General features: G+C 39.8%; 1 protein-coding gene across 1 annotated transcript in view; it reads right to left on the bottom strand.

Moving 5' to 3' along the window:
- The window catches only part of TBC1D22A (TBC1 domain family member 22A), a 175,064-nt gene that overhangs the window by 74,418 nt on the left and 83,775 nt on the right, over positions 1-16,871 (bottom strand). Inside the window, exon 11 of the mRNA XM_035343577.1 lies at positions 7,948-8,075. Coding sequence (XP_035199468.1) covers positions 7,948-8,075 — 128 coding nt within the window. The remainder of the gene's footprint in view (positions 1-7,947; positions 8,076-16,871) is intronic.

Here is a 16,871-nt window from a genome sequence, read left to right as displayed (position 1 = left end):
TCATGGTCCCCAACCTGCTCTGCTGTACCACAGAGTGTGAACAAGAACATAGTGCCATCCTGCAAGGCCAAGAGGGAATGTGAAAAAAACTGAGTGCAGACGAGCTGCATTGAGTGATATGGCTAAGATCCCAATTAGGAGAGCTGTAGGGTTGGCACAGGTATAAAGATGATTTTTCAATTTCATAGAGGGAGGAATTTAATAGAATTTTATTTTTTTTTTAATTCTTGTTTGTTAAGGCAAAACATACAGAGCAGGATGGGGGGTGAAGCTGAGGATATATAACTGCAGATCACAGATACAAATGTCTGTACTGCCCTGTGCAAGACTGTGGTCCAGCTCAAAACCAGGAGCTGCTGAGTTTGCTTTCCCTGGGAATTTGGGAACCCTGTCTCCCACTAAAACTTCAAAACAAAGAGCATTCAGCTTTATCTTTCCTAAGAGAAAATTTGAGAATTTATATAAATGTGAAAGACTGCTTTTTAAGGTCAGAAAAGCAGGTAATCATAAGTTGAATTACTATTTTTCTCCACTCTGCACATAATCCTTATGGATGTTAAAGACCATACCTAAAGTTATACATACAGTGGAAGATAAACTTTTTCTTACTAACATTCTTACCTTTCAGTTTTATGTTATTACAGGCTGTGGTTAGCAGAAGATAAACAATAAGAGGTCACTGCCTTCAGCGCCTTGCAATGCCACTGAAATATAATTGCCTGCCAAAATAAAGTCCTAATGAGCACAACTCTTGTCAATGGGAGGTTGCCTTAGCAACAAAGCTGTCCTGGCAGATACCTATCCACAAGCGATAAGGTGATGACAGTCAGATGCCTGACAAACACTGAAAAAGTATAAAAACTTTTTAGTTGCTCAAGTTGAAGGGAAGCTATGTGTACCAGGAGTCTACCGACATAAAGGGAAACACTGACTTGCTGAACACAGAAGGATCTAGAAGCTTCCAAAGAGATGCAGTTAGAATAAGGATGCTTTGTTTGTACAGAAAAATGTTTAGATTGCCAGCCTCATAAATAAAAACCCTTCTCTCATGTTCACATCTTCCTGCTGTGTTCTCCCCAGGAACTAAAGACTTTTAGATCACATTTTTGGATATACTTTAAAGACAACAATGTGAAAAAGGTGTTCTTCAATTATAGTGAAAAGTGAGGAAGACCAGGGCTGGGTTCAGTAGAGAGAGGGATGGTGAATTCCAGCTCTTCAGCTATGAAGCTAAAGAAAAAAATATTCCCAATAGAACAAGGGATACCAGAATAATCAAATAAAGAGGCATGACTTGAGTACAGGCTCCAGAGGCCTCAGATTCTTTTGAATCCAGGAGCTGTTTTTCCTTATGGTATATGTCATGTGGACAAGAATTACCACATGAATTACCAAGTTATGCAGTATTTTACCTTTATATCCTAGGAAGATTAAACTTTTGCATTTGCATTTTATGTCTGGACAGGAAAGATTATGTCCCATCATGTCTGTTTCCCCACTCCAGAAACACCTAACCCATTGGCCAGTTTCAATCAAACTGATAAATGACTAGAAATCTTAAAGACATGATCCTACCCATGTTTGATTAATAGGATATTAAATATTCATAGGTCCAAACCCCTGCAACTATTTCACTAAGCAAGACATAGAGCGTTCATGAGTTAAAGAAAAAATAACATACAAGAAATAAAAGAACAAAAATAACAGATCAAGATTAGCATTACTCAGTAAACTACTAAGTGATCCTGAAAATGAACAGTTTGATAGAGACACAAAATTATCCAGGATAGCTTCTACTGGTAAGAAATAAAACTGCAAAAAGGTGCTGAAAGCTGTCATGTTACTGAGTAATAAAGTGGCAAATGAAATTTTGTTTGGTTATACAGAAACGCACTGAGTGAGAAAAAATGCAAAACATGCATACCTGATGTTGTACTTTAAACATTTAAACACCAGTAAGGCAGGTAAGTCAAACTAACTATAAAGTTACCTGAAAGTGTTCAACGCCCAACAGAAATGAGAGGCATGAGAAGGAAGGGAGGGAGAGAGAAGGGGAGGGAAGAAAAAAGGAAAGGGAGAAAAGAAAGGAGGAAGGAGAGAAAAAAATAAAGAAAAAAAAAAGGAAGAATAAAATAATAAAAGAAAAAAAAAAAGAAACAAAACATCTTCTCACTGTATGAGCCCATGTTGTGCTCACCTCTTGAAGAAGTTTCCATTTAGCATATGACAAAAATAATATAGCAGAACTATAAATATTACAGAGAAGAAAGACAAGTATAAAAGGTGCATGAAATGGCTTCTGTACAGATATTTTTAACTTGCAAAAGGGGTGATACCATACAGAGATATAAAACAGTTTTGAAACAAGCGATGTTGGAAAAGTGAATAAAGAATGATTTGACAAGTTTGTGTGAACTCAAAGAAGTGGAAGTGAATTCGAAGGAATCTTCCATTAAATCAAAGTAGATTTCTTTTCCCACACTGAATAAAGAAATTGCAAATATATCACTGCCACAGGATGTTTCAAATAGTATGTTCTAAAACAATCAGATAAATATTTAATAATAATGGGATTTTTAAAATATGTATACCAGATAGGGATATAACAAGGCTTCTGACTAGCAGAAGATAGAAGGATATAATCAAAATGTGCCTTCCTCACAATCATTCTTTCATTCCAAATGTTTCTTTTTATTCACTTCATCTAAACTGGTTCTGAGATCCTGATGGTCCAAACCATGCTTTACAAAACAAACAAACAAAAACATGACCAGATCACTACGACAGGGAGCAGCCTTACGCTCCCGCTGAGGAAAAGGATGAGAACAACATCTACCTAATATCATGGAATCAATATGGATGAGGGATGTTAGAACTGCCATAAAAAGAAAAATAATCACAGCTCCTGGCCTTGAAAATTACATCTGCTTTCAGCAGATGAATCTCTGTTACCTCAGGTGGCTTGAGGCTTTGATTTAGACCAGGATAGTAATAATATCATTCCTGTGTAGACTCTCCAGTGTCTATTGAGAAATGAACTCCTGTTTCAACTTTTAATTGATTTTTTCTAAAATAAATACTAATCACAAGACAGCTCGACTGAAAACCAGTCTTAAATTATTCTCATGTTCAGGGAATCAAAATCTTTCACTTTCTATATAGAATGGAAACACAGAAACAATTATAACTGGTTTTGAACATTTCTTAAACTTCAGTGACTGACTGCTAGACAAATAACATTGCTACACATAGTCAGCCCCCTTACTGGGCTAACCTGAAGAACAGTAACAGATAATGTCAAGGAGCAGGGGGTTACAGGAACTAGGAGAAAAAAAAATCAGCAGTGAGACAGTAAATCAGCTCACCAATGTCAATATTGGCATTGTGTGTTATTAAGTTTGCTTTTTCCTTTCAATTTTTTTACATCTTTTAATTGTTTTGCATTTCACATGGTGGTCTTATATGCATTTATCTGACATGGTTTCAGATAAGCCTTGGGATACCTCGGTAACACTAAAGCATTCCTCACAGAAGAATAAGGTAAAGCTGCAAACTAGGACACTGGTGCACTGTAAACAGTAACCATGTCACCGGACTGTTTTGCAATGCCTCCAAAGAGTGTGTGAGAACAAGGCTCATTTCAGCTACATCAGCCTACTGGCGAGCTGGCAATACAGCTGTCAGCAAAGTGGTACTGAAAACAAAGGCTTCCTGGCAGGAGAAAATGCAACTGTACACTTCAACTCCAAAATTTCACATGGCACTTGTCAAAATATATTTAAAATTGAAAACTAATATATATACATAATATACAAAGTCTACCCTCTTTTACTTTAACATCATTCCCCCTTGTCCTATCACTACACCCCCTGACAGAGTCCCTCCTCAACCTTCCTGTAGGCCCCCTTAAGATACATGAAGGCCACTGTAAGGTCTCCCTGGAGCTTTCTCTTCCCCAGGCTCAACAACCCCAACACCCTCAGCCTGTTTGCATAGGAGAGGGGCTCCAGCCCTCTAAGCATCTTTGTGGCCCTCCTCTGGACAGTCTCTAACAAGTCCCTGTTGAGCTTCTCATCCACCAACACCCCCAGATCCTTCTCCTCAGAGCTGCTCTCAACCCATTCTCCACCCAGCCTTGTGTTTGTGCTTGGGATTGCCCCAGCCCAGCTGCAGGACCTTGCACTTGGCCTTGTTGAACCTCATGAGGTAGCACAGGCCCACCTCTCAGGCCTGTCCAGGTCCCTCAGGATGGCATTCCTTCCCTCCTGCGTGTCGACTGCAACACACAGCTTGGTGTCATCAGCAAACTTGGAAAAGTCTGAGTAAGTTTTTAACTATGGAACTTGCATCAGTGTTTCTTCTGCAAATTATGTATGTCTACCAAGTTATTTACACAGAGAAATTGCTTCATGAAAGACAGCACAAAAAGCTAATTTGTGTAACAACATCACACTAGAAGGCTACATTAAGATGAAAAATATAGCCATCCCATTCCAAACAGTAGTCTGTACAACACTGTATTACCGTGTATCAGGATTATTTAATTGCATCATTACAGACTTCCTTCCAGCTCCCAACTGCCCAGATATCAGATATTATATCAATATTTAAGCATAGTTAAAAACTAAGATGCAGACTTTTTTTTTGTGACAGCTAAAACTAAACACAATACTGCTCTCTACGTGTTGGTTTACAACCTCTGACGTTCACTTAACAGAACAGTACATAGCTACATAAATACAGTGGATCTTAAAAGTGCCCCAAGGACAACACACATTTTAAAAAATGGGGTCTGCTCTGAGAATGACCAAGTTGGAATTTAAGCTGGGGACAGCACAATATTTAGCCCATATTTTCCACTATGAACAGATGAATACGTGCAGCTCAGTGAGACAAGGCAAGATTTCAGCTTTGATAGGGAAAGAGAAAGAACAAGGAGGCAAAAGGCTTTTTTTCTGTGAAAACATCATCAGTGGGATCCTCTCTTTCGAGAAGCCAGTGTTCTCAAATCCCTGGAAGGGAAGGGAAGCCATCCACCATCGCCCTGGATATCTGCATGAAATGGGGAAACCAGAAGGCACTCCTGGTGCAGACATGAAGGAATCAGACAGTCCCTCCGGTCCAGACACCTCTCTGGCAGTGTTCCTGCGTAGTTCCCAAGCACTGCAGTGCTCTGGAACAAGAACTGCCTGTCTTGCAAGTATGCCCCATCCCTTCCTGAGGGCTGTAAGGTAGAGCCTTGGCAAAAGTCCTCACATCAGCCCTGTGGGGATGCCTGCAGTACATGTTGTGCGTAATCACAACAACTGCAACTTGATTAGTTCACCTTCTCTCTGATTTTATATTGTGGTTAGAGGCATTTTAATTTACGGTAATATGAGAAAATCAGGGGGAAAAATCAGAACGCACACATCCTGAGTAGGCACTAAAATAGCCAAAGGCTATTTTTGTGGAAATCTAAGGAGAATCCCCATGTTTTCTTGCTTTCTTGCTTTACAAGAGGTAGAAAAACCACATTACAGCATCATCACCCTTCAAGCACAGAGAGAAAAGCAATTAAGCCAACTATCCAAGCCCTTACAATTATTAGTAGGATTTGTCCTCCCGTCTGTATCTGGAAAGCTAAATTTCTTTCAAAAATGAGGATCCCTATTTTTGCTTCTACTCATTTTTTATCTCTTTTTCAAATCCAGTATCACAGGTTCATCTGCAGCTAGACCCTCAGAAAAACTACTTTACCAATATGCATCTAATTGACATTTTGGTCTATAGCAAGCTTTACTGTGAAAAACACGAATCAGAAGGTAAAACTAACGGGAAAAAATCCATCTCTATTTTTTTCTATTCTATTTGAAAAGTAACACTGCTGATTCCTTTGCAAATGATTGTTTGGAATCATATGTAACTGAATGGCTTAAAAGTTGTTAATGTAAAAATTTATACTTCGCAAACTTTAGTGGCCCTTTTAGCTTCACTGTATTTATCAGCCATATTATCAGTATAGATTGATAAGAATAAATTTGATATAAGTACAACTAACTTTGATAAGCAACTTGTGCAATTGCTCTAGGTTGCTTCAGAGCAAGGGTTGGAAATACAGGTGACCTTCTAGATTAATATACCTTTCCTGGTTTTTAATACAAGATTTCTCCAAGAAGTACATGTGGAATGGTCTGTAAAATAACAAAATCTAGAAAACAATATTGATCTGCTGCACCTGCTCAGTCAAAATAAATTACTCCTTAAGCATAATATATATATATATTATTAATATATAAAAGTAACCCCATTAAGATATAAGGATACCTTTTTGATATAAGACTCTTGCATTTAAAAGATAAGTATTTACATGGGATTTCCATAAGTAATAATCTTTTAAATAATATAGATGACAACTGTAATACTGTAGAAATTGCTCAAAACCCAAAATAAATAACCAGAAACATGTATTATGGATAAAGATACTCAGGTGGAACTTGTCAGGGACCTATGGGCTAATGATGAGAATTCATTCCATTCAGCATGGAAACAGCTTGAGACAAAGTAACCACAAATTCAGTCTTCAAAAGAAGTTTCTCATAATTATCACAAAATCATAGCTCACACATTATGAGCTCAATATCAAGTTCTGTCAAAAACAACTCCTCCCTGGAGGCATATGGGTAGTTAGCTGCACTAAAGAAGAGTTTTTACATATTTTTAGCAAATTTGTTAGATTAATCATCAAGTACCAAATGTAGTGTTAGAGTTATCATGGTTAAAAATAAAAAGAAATAAGAAAATGCCAAGTACTACCTTGGTATTAAAATAGATATAGATATAGATGTTATAGGGAGACAAAGGAGGTAAAGGACCACAAACATAAGCAATAGAAAAATGTAAATGAAAAATTACCAAATAAAACTTGTAAGGATATCACCTTTTAGGACAGATTAGCAGTAGAAGCGATGATAGACTCCACATTTCATAATGTTTTCATATCACATTCTAAAAAAGACACTTCAATAAACGCTTATTGGACTCCTTATGTCCATTCGAGTAGCAAGCAATTCTTAACCCTCTGTTTGAGGTCTGAATAGATGGTCTAAGTATACTTTCTGGCACTAAAGTCTATGAAACTAACTAAACACTGCTACATAGTGAACAGATGTAAAGACATTGGTATTTAAAGATGTTACATCTCTTTATGAGTTATTACAATCATTCCCATATTTACCAAACTAAGTTGAAATTTCTTAGGGTACTTTTAGTCCTTTTAAATTTCCTTTTTTATAAATTATTTTTATTTAGTTAACTTTGACAACAAAACAAGTATTTAAGTGCCTACCGGTTAAATACATAATCGGAAATTGTAACCAGAAGCTACTGAAACATCAAGAAACAGAAACTAAGAACAGCCAAACAGCTTTTCTTTCATCCCAGTTCTTTCAATTGACAGTTGAGCAAGGAACTATTGAGGACATATTACTGTCTCAACTAGAGGTCAGTAACATAAGGGGTTTCATCTGGATAAACAGTAAGACAAAACAAATGACAGAAGGATGAGCATTTCTCAGTGCTGGAGAACTGGTAGCTAGTATTGGAATGAGTAGTTAAGTAGAAGGGCAGTAAGAAGCATAGAACTCAGAATCAATGGAGGGCATCGATTAAGTGAAATTCAATGTTTTGCTTTTCTGAACAGACAGGAGTGCTATAGACATTAACCCATGCTTTGAGTGGGGGTTCATTTTAGTGCTATAAATTGACATAATACAAAGTGCTTGTTTTTTTAAGGGCAGGAAGACTGAAAACTTTAAATGTTTCTAAATGGTAATGATCACCAAAGACTCTCTTCTTATGATTCTCAGATGAGACTAAAACAAAAAGTTTATGAAAAATAACAGACAAACATACCTGCATATCCAAAATATAGCGTCATAGTTATGGAGGTTTAAAAAAAGTACTTACTTGGTATGTGTCCCATAATCTGATGGTACACCGTAAAGGGACTTCTCTCATCAGCAAATTATTCATCCATCGGAAAGCAAATTGCAAGTATTTCACCTCATGCTGATCCAAGTGTACATGAACTTGTTCTGAAGACAGAATAAACAGACATTTTACTGATTATTTTCAAAGTCCTTAACTATTAAATGAACTGTCTGAAAAATAAAATACTTTGTTCCCAAGCAAATAAAATGTGGTGTTTCATGCAAGCTCTTATAACTAATTAAAAATCTAAACAGAAACAACAGAAACAACTAGTTAAACAGTACATTGGGTTAAATTTTCTACCTCTGGATGGCTTAAGCAACTGCTTTGAATTAAAAAAAAAAAAAGGCAAGGTCACGATTTCACAATATACAACAAATAATAAACTAAGTTATAAAATGAAATGATTATGCACATATATCCTCAGTAACTTCCTAATCTATAAATTATCTGGAACAGGACACAGGACTACAAGCAACAAGGTTTGCAAATAACATAATGGATTCCAAAAATAAAGCATTGGTAATAAAAAAGAAGACAACAATAACAAGGCAAAGAAGTATAGAGTATATGTAAAGGCTGCATTTACTCAAAGCAAAAAGTGAGATTAATGCAATAAAAAACTGTGAGCAAATTTAAATAATTACAGCTTAAACAATTTCTTAGTATCACACATAAATACAAATAAAAAGCAGTACAAATCAATGGTTTCTAAAGCACTACTCACTACTCATTTATTGTGGCATGTTTTCTATCTGAAAGCTGCAATAATCACTTGCATGGGTTATTTTTATCCTTAATAGAACTAATCTACTAGTGAGGCTTTTATATATTTAACAGAATTTACCCCAAAAGGATCACATACGTTTTGTTAATTGGTTTTAGCTCAGGCTCAGGTATTACAGTAACACGTCGCAAATTACAACTACTTCAGAAATGCTGATGTCTTATTTTGGATAAACGGATGATAACAAGTCTTTGTTAAGGCCTGAATAGGACATCCCTGCAATATTTCCTTATACAATCACATTTTGTGGAGATATTGCTACCCACACCATCCTTCATCCACATTCAGAGGTGTACTAGCAGCTAGGACAATGAGTACAAGCTGATCTTCCAAATTTCACGTCTCAGAGCTAAAGACGCACTACAAACCTAAGTGAACAACAACAAAAATACCAAAAGTATAGTAGCACTGTTACAAGACATTAAGATTAAGGTAGCAGAAATTAAATTACACTTTATAGTAGCAGGTTAAGGACTTTTTGAAAACTTTTGAAAAATATTTTAACCTGTCTGACCAAAAAGATAATTTGTCCATGTATGTAACCCAACGTGCTTCCTGGGGCCTCTGTGTTGAAGTAAGCACAGCAGAGAATAACAGAGGACTTACATTACGCAGCAGAAACCCAAAGAATATATTTCATCCAATCCAGCTGTAATTAAATTTGAGCACATTTGTACACAATTGCAGGTGATCCCAATAATGCCAGTTTAGCAAAATACTATTTTTAGTTATTTAAAATTCTATCAGAGTTTAAAGGCTTAGGCTGAAGTTATTCAAATCAGATTTCGTGGGTGTATGAAAGTTTTGGTCAATATAGCTGATTTTCAGTCAATTGAAAGTTGCTCTTTCAATATGGAAGAAGTAGAAGTTTTTCAGATTTTGAAAGCAACCAACAGGGAGTTTGTCCACAAGTAAGAACAGTCACAACATGTTACACCAAAGGTTTACCTAGGACAACATCCTGTTTCTAACAGTGTCTAAAAACAAATTACCATGGAAATGTATAAAGTACTGGTACTTCTGCAAAGCACTTTCTTAATCTCTATCTATCCATGGCTAAACTATCTACGTTTTTAAAGTCATAACCTTCTATACAGACAAATATAATAATTTGTTTATGAACTTTTTAAAAACATCTGTTACTGATTCTGGGATTTTTTTTTATTTTTTAAATTGTAGCTATATATAAAGATGTGAGAATTTTCAAGTGTTTCATTTCATTCCTAATTATAACACTAACTAGGTAATTAGATACTGATGATGTACAATAGACTGAACTGCTACAACAGGATGTGAAAAGATAGAGGATGAGAACTGAGAGTTAATGAGCTTCTGCACTTTTAATTGATCTTATCAAGTTCTGGATAACCCCCCCTCCTCAGACAGGAAAGTCCTATGTACAGGAAAGTCCTACTGCATTACTATCTTATATTGTGCCTATACACCGTCAGTATTTTTAAGATTACATGAGAATTTTGTGATGGATATTCCACTACCCTTAATAGCCTCTGCCTTCCAACCTCAAGAACCTGTGACTAATCTTCCTTCCTTCCTCTACAAAACTAATATCCACCCATCACTTTTGAACCCTTCTTTCCTGGGCTTTCTGCAAAACTCATCAACTATCCCATCTGGGAAAGAGACAACAGGCTATTAAGGCTAGTTCCAAGGTCTGCATAACATGATTAGCCTGTACAAGTGCACACAGTAACCTATCTGTTGGGCTTACTTTGCAGTCCTTCTTCAGTAGTACTGTTATTTTGTGTTACTTTTTTTTTTTTTTAGTGAACAAATGAGTTTTATACAAGTTGTGGAATCCTGTATGGTGGAGTCTTCTTTAAAATGCTGATGAAGCAAGTCCTCAGTTATTGACAAGTTATTGGAAGGAGAAGACAGCCACAGTAATCACATGTGGTGCAACCTTAGAGAAACAGACTTAAGAATGTAATAAGGCAGTTAATATATACAAGTCCACATTTTGAGAACAGTATAAAGCCCAAAAGTCTTTCTATTTTCATTTTCTACACAGTTAGAGGCCTTGCATGCCTCGGAGGCACTAACACTAATTGAGGCTCAGGACAGAATGACTACCTGCTTTTGCTCTAGGCAAATTTAGCTGCAAGTCATATATACTGAAGTGAGATACTGTGTTAAAATTATTTCCAAAATGTCACATTTAGATACCTATATTGCAGAGTACTATATTTAGATAATCCATTACATCAAGCAGGATATAAAGAAGTCAGTTTTAATTTTAGTCAATGCACTAACTCACAAACCTAACATTTTTGTTCTTCACACAGTAGCAATGTATTTCATTTAATTGCTCGCAGCCATTGAAAGTAAGAAATAAAGAACAATAAATTGTGCCAATTTTTATATTTCAACCAGTGTTTAATAACCATAATGAATTTCTTGAAAGTCATTTTCTAATCTGAACAAGCTGAAAAATAGACTACTAAACTCCGAACATTAAATACAATTGATGTGAGACTGGAACAGAAAATGCAAAGACTGAAAAGGCTCATTCTTCCTGACTTGTAAGTAATTGTTGTGAGTAGGGGCTATTTCACTCATAAAGGTAATTAGGACAGTCAAAATCTAAATTTACATTTTCCATTCCACTGAAAATTAGCACGTGTGCAACAAACAAGCAAGTGATGCAATTACTGTCAACTTTCAGACTTCAAGCATATTATAAAACCACACTTACTGCAGTTGCAGTAAAATTGTTAGCTATGAAAAATATATATCTTTTATCAAAATTCAAAAGAAACTAGAATTATATTTAAGAAGGTTACCAATACTTACAATAAAACTACACATAGAAAAAGGTTGGTGAAACAAATATTCCAATTAAAAAATAAGTACATTATACAGATGTATTAAGTAGCATACCTCCAAAACCATGTATTTCCATAGAACCACAGAATATCCCAAGTTGGAAGGTACCCACAAGGATCATCAAGTCCAACTCATGGCTCCACACAGGACCACCCAAAAATTCAGGCCACGTGTCTGAGAGCACAGTCCCAACGCTTCTTAAACTCCAACAGGCTTGGTGCTGTGACTACATCCCTGGGGAGCCTGTTCCGGTGTGACACCACTCTCTCAGTGAAGAACTTCTCCCTGATGTCCAGCCTGAACCTCCCCTGTCGCAGCTTGACACCATTCCTGCAGGTCCTATCACTGGTCACTAAAGAGAATAGATTGGCGCCTTCCCTTCTACTCCCCCTCATGAGGAAGCTGTAGACCACGATGAGGTCTCCTCTCAGCCTCCTCTTTTCCAGGCTGAAGAGGCCCAATGACCTCAGCCGTTCCTCATACGTCTTCCCCTCCAGGCCCCTCACCACCTTCGTCGCCCTCCTCTGGACACTCTCCAACAGCTGAATGTCCTTTTTGTACTGTGGTGCCCAGAACTGCACACAGTGCTCGAGGTGAGGCCGCACCAGCGCAGAGCAGAGCGGGACAATCCCTTGTCTTCCCTTGATCGACTGGACGGGTGATCGTATAAAAGGAAATAAAATTTGTTAAACAAGACCTATCCCTCGTGAACCGATGTTGGCTGTGACCTATGACTGTACCGTCCCCCAGGTGCGCTTCAGTAACTCCCGGGATAATTTTCTCCACAGTTTTACCAGGCACTGACATGAGAATGACAGGCCTGTAGTTGCCACGGTCTTCGTTCTTGCCCTCCTTGAAAATTGGTACATTTGCCAGCTTCCAGTCAGCTGGGACCTCTCCAGATTCCAGATTGAAAAATAATTGCAAGAAGTCCCGCGAATAGGGAATGATGATAAGGTTACGATATACTTTTGCTGGGTGCTCCTGCATGCAGGATGCTCAACATTGCAATTGTGAATAAAATAGCTTCACAGGAGATCCTGTCTGAAAAAATTATTGAGATTTTTTCTCACAGGCACGGGAGGAACCAGCATCCCGCAGCGCTGGGCACCTCCCCTCCTGCACAGCCTCGTCCCTGTTCAGAAATATCTCCTCCGAAGCACTGCACAGGCACTGCAGGCACACGGATCTGGCCAGGGAGAGGCCCCATCCCACCACCAGCATGGCCACCAGCACCCAGCCGCCACTGCCACGGAGGCACTGAGGCCAGCACCAAGGGAGCTGACCCGTCTCACCGGGTGGCACACAAGAAGCACAGCATCCATGGGCTACATCACCCAAATTTCTTTCTGCAGACGGCCCTGGGGGCTCCCACAGGCCATGCAAAGGGAGCCTGAGGAGCTCCGTCCGGCCACGTGCCTCTGCACTTGGGCGACGCCAGGGCCTGTGTGGGGACTGAGGGAAGGGCCAGGGGCCTGTGGCGGGGCGGGGGCCCAGGTGACACCACAGAGGACATGTCACAATGTGGGGGCTGCTTTTATGGCAGCAGCAGGCAGCACTGCTGCAGTTTGTCCTGAGCCATTGGCAGGGTGAGTGAATCAGTGGGGGGAAGGCTGGGCTGAGCCAGGGCTGGGGCTCAAACGCCAGCCCCTCAGGGCTTGCTAAGCCTGCAGCAAGGGCCCAGCCGCTCAGGGAAGGGCTCGTGGCTGTCACCACCAGCTCTGGCCGCAGTCCCTGCTGCCTCCCACTTCCCTCACCCCCTCTCCTACCCGAGCCCAAGGGCCTGCAGCTCCTGCCCAAGCTCCCTCGGCTGCCAGCCAGCTCCCACCCAGCCCCACTGACCCCCTTCTCTCTCAACTCTTTCAGACCATGGTTTCAGCAATTTTCTTCGCCTTGACTTTCCTGGGTTTAATCCATAGCCCACAGAAGGTCGGCGACGAACTATATGCAGCTACAAATGAGCACATGCAGCAGCATGCGGAGGAGCTGCAAGCTCGCATGATGCAGCTGCTGCTGGAACTATAGCAGAGGGACCAGGAGCACAGCTGGGCGCATGTGGGAGCCCTGCTCCTATCTGTGCTGCAGCAGTGGCAGTTCTGGGCCCTGACCAGAGAGACTGTCTTGTTCTTTGTGCTCTGCCGCATGCTCATGTGCCGTGAGCTGGGCAGCGGAAATGAGAAGGGCATCTCTGGGAGCAAGGAGGATGATGACATTGAGGAAGACCCCAATGACATTTTGGACGGCCGTAGATTTGTCAGTGGGTACCTGCAGTGGCCAGTGAGGAACCTGGAACAAACATGCAAGTTCGTGGAGGAACTGGTGGACAAGCTTCTCTGCGTCTGCCAGACACTTCCCAGGAATAAGTTCATGCCACGGCTGCAGCCACCCATTGGGGTGGGCAGTGCTTTCAGTCCCACTGAGAACGACACCATCTACCTCCTGCTCGTGCCCCTGAACCCACCCCCTGGGCACTCCTTCCACCTGAAGCTGGGCACCAAAGGGGAGACGCTGGTGAAGAACTGCCTCCGCGTGGAGCTGCAGTGCATGTGCACACGGGAGCGGCTACTGGGGGATGTCCTGTGCTTCCTCCACCGTTCTGAGGATGAGCTAAGACATCAGGACCCAAACCTCCTGGACACTCTCTGCTGCAGCTCCTACTTGGATGTGCAGAAAACAGCGAAGTGGTGTCAAGAGCTGGTGACAGAAGCCTGGATGGCTATGCCCCAGTCGTCCCAACTGCAGCTAACAGTGCTGCCCTCCACCCGCTTCTGCGAGCTCAGGCTGACCAACGCCTCCAAGGAAACCCTCTCCATTGAGATCATGCTTGGGGTAAAGCAAGACAACTCAAACACCTTCTTGACCTTTGAGTAGGAAGAGGCCATTTAGCAGCAGCACGAGGTGGCCACAGAGCTGCGCTGTGCCAGAGTTGCAGTTCTTCAGGAAACAGCTAGGCATGCTCGGCACACCTACCTCAGACATCTGCAGCTCTGTGTTTGTATGCTGCTAGGCTCCACCTTTGCCACCCATGCCTTGAAGACAGCTGTCATGCACCTCCTGACCACCACCCTGTGGCAAGCATGCACAGGAGGGATTTCCAGCCCCACACCAGCGATGATTACAGTGGCTGACTGACTGACACCCTACTTGCCACATGCCCCAGAGCTGCGCACGCTGGCCATGGAGAAGAGGCTGCTCAGTGGACAGTGGGAATTGCTCCTCTGTGTCCTCTCCACAGCAAAACCACCACTGGGGGAGGCACACCCCATGCAGCTGAAGAGGCCGCTGCAGGGAGGCTCAAAGCAGAGAGTCCTCTACAAAAGAAGCATTTATCATTACTTACAATTTTAATAAACACACTTATTGGATACATTAGTTTGATCACACTTAGCCACCTTAAACAGATGCTGCACTAATGATAGCCTAGTATGCATCTCTAAATCATCCTAATTTGAGTTTCTGGAATGATTTCATATATCATATCCCTGTTAAAAACTTTGCTGCACCTATTCATTACAAGATTGTATCAGTAAACGCTTTAAACTTTTAAAAGACCAAACTACTGTGGTTGTATGTATGCATCAAGATTTCCTGAAATTAATTAAATATGAGTACTGAAAGTAGCAGTGTACAGACACAGCTGAAATTTTCAAAAAGAACCTATACATATAATTGTTTAGTGTCACCTTTTCATGCTGTCTTACTGATTTCAGATTTAAAGTTGTATGTGACTACAGTATCACAAACTAAATCCACAGTTAAGGACGAAACTTGTACTATGGCATGACTTAAGTGTTGTTCTGTCTAGGGGATACTGTCAGAATAAGGGCCTAGGAAAGTTTACACATAAGCAAAAAGGAATCACAAAATAGCAGTAAAATAATGTGTGAATAGCCACATTACAGTGGCACAGCATGGAACCACTGCATCCACCTGTGCAATTTATTACTTCGGTTAATTAGCCTTATATTGTTGACCTTTAACAATTCCTATCAACCCTATCAATCTTTTCTGATGCTTGACTATAAACCTGATTTTCCCTTTTTTGAAAATTAAAGTTTATTTTTTATTTATCGTTCATACTTTGGCACTTCATTCTTAATCCCATTTTATCACCATTTCATTCTGTTGTAAACATAAAAAGCACTAAATGTTAAAATACCATCAGAAATGCAATTAAGCTCTATCTGATAAATAAACAGGCCTTTTAGTAAAAGCAAAGGAAGAAAAACACTTATTTGTCTTCATCAGTATCCACACAATTCCTCTTGAAGGGAGTACACTAGCTACAAGAGTAACTCCCCTGGTACCAATCCAAAACGAACAGAAAAATAGTGCAGGGGCTTTGTTGGCACTGTCCTTTACACACACAGTAGTGCCTGTATATTGCTCCTTGACATATGAAAACAAGCCACAGAAATATACTAATGCTCCCAATTTCAAATGGCTCTCTAGAAGGATTTTCTTCTCTCTGGACCATGACAATAAATCTCAGTACTGCAATCTAATAATTCAGAGACTAATGTAACAGAAGACAAACCAAAGAAAGTGAATGATATGAAGCACTGACACATTTCAGAAAACCATTTACTCCACGTCTACGATGGATGAGAACCTCCAGTGTCAAATTATTTGGTTTTGCTTTAGTCACTTTGATATTTTAGAAACAACTGACATTCCAAAGAAATAAACAAAAATCATAATCAATGATCTTAGAGATAATACAGGCACCTAATAACAAAGCATGCCGACCCCAAAAAACATTGTCTCAAAACTGTACAAAATGAAAACAAGACTGGCAGAAGAACAAATATATTACCAAATTATATTCTCCTCAATTTAGCTATAATTAGGTCTATTTGAATTTAGCTCACTAAATGTACTGCTACTAGCTATGACTTTGACAAATATGCTCTTCCTATACAAAAGACACAGCTGATTAAAAAAAGCCCAAGAGGCTGATCCCAAAGCAAAAGCAGAAAATGGACAGAGGGACATTCCTAGTTGCCTAGAGGAATCAAACAGGTGTACTAATTCTGGTACCCAGACCAAAATGGAGAAAATTAGGAAAAATATTAGTAGATATGCATTCAAACTAAAAGCTAAAAACACTTGCTGTGTTTCTGGGTGGAACTTGAACTTAACATTCGAACTGTACCAAATCACAGGGAGAAATATGTTTGATAGACAGTTCTACTTCCAAGAGTATTTGTTGGACTTCTGGAGCCTATTCTTCTAAATCTCAACTGTGTACACTCATAGATAGAAGTTT

Source organism: Oxyura jamaicensis, chromosome 1 (genome assembly GCF_011077185.1).
Source record: "Oxyura jamaicensis isolate SHBP4307 breed ruddy duck chromosome 1, BPBGC_Ojam_1.0, whole genome shotgun sequence".
Lineage (NCBI taxonomy): Eukaryota > Metazoa > Chordata > Aves > Anseriformes > Anatidae > Oxyura > Oxyura jamaicensis.
The sequence above is the reverse complement of the archived record's forward strand: the minus strand, read 5'-3'. Positions and strand labels throughout refer to the sequence as shown.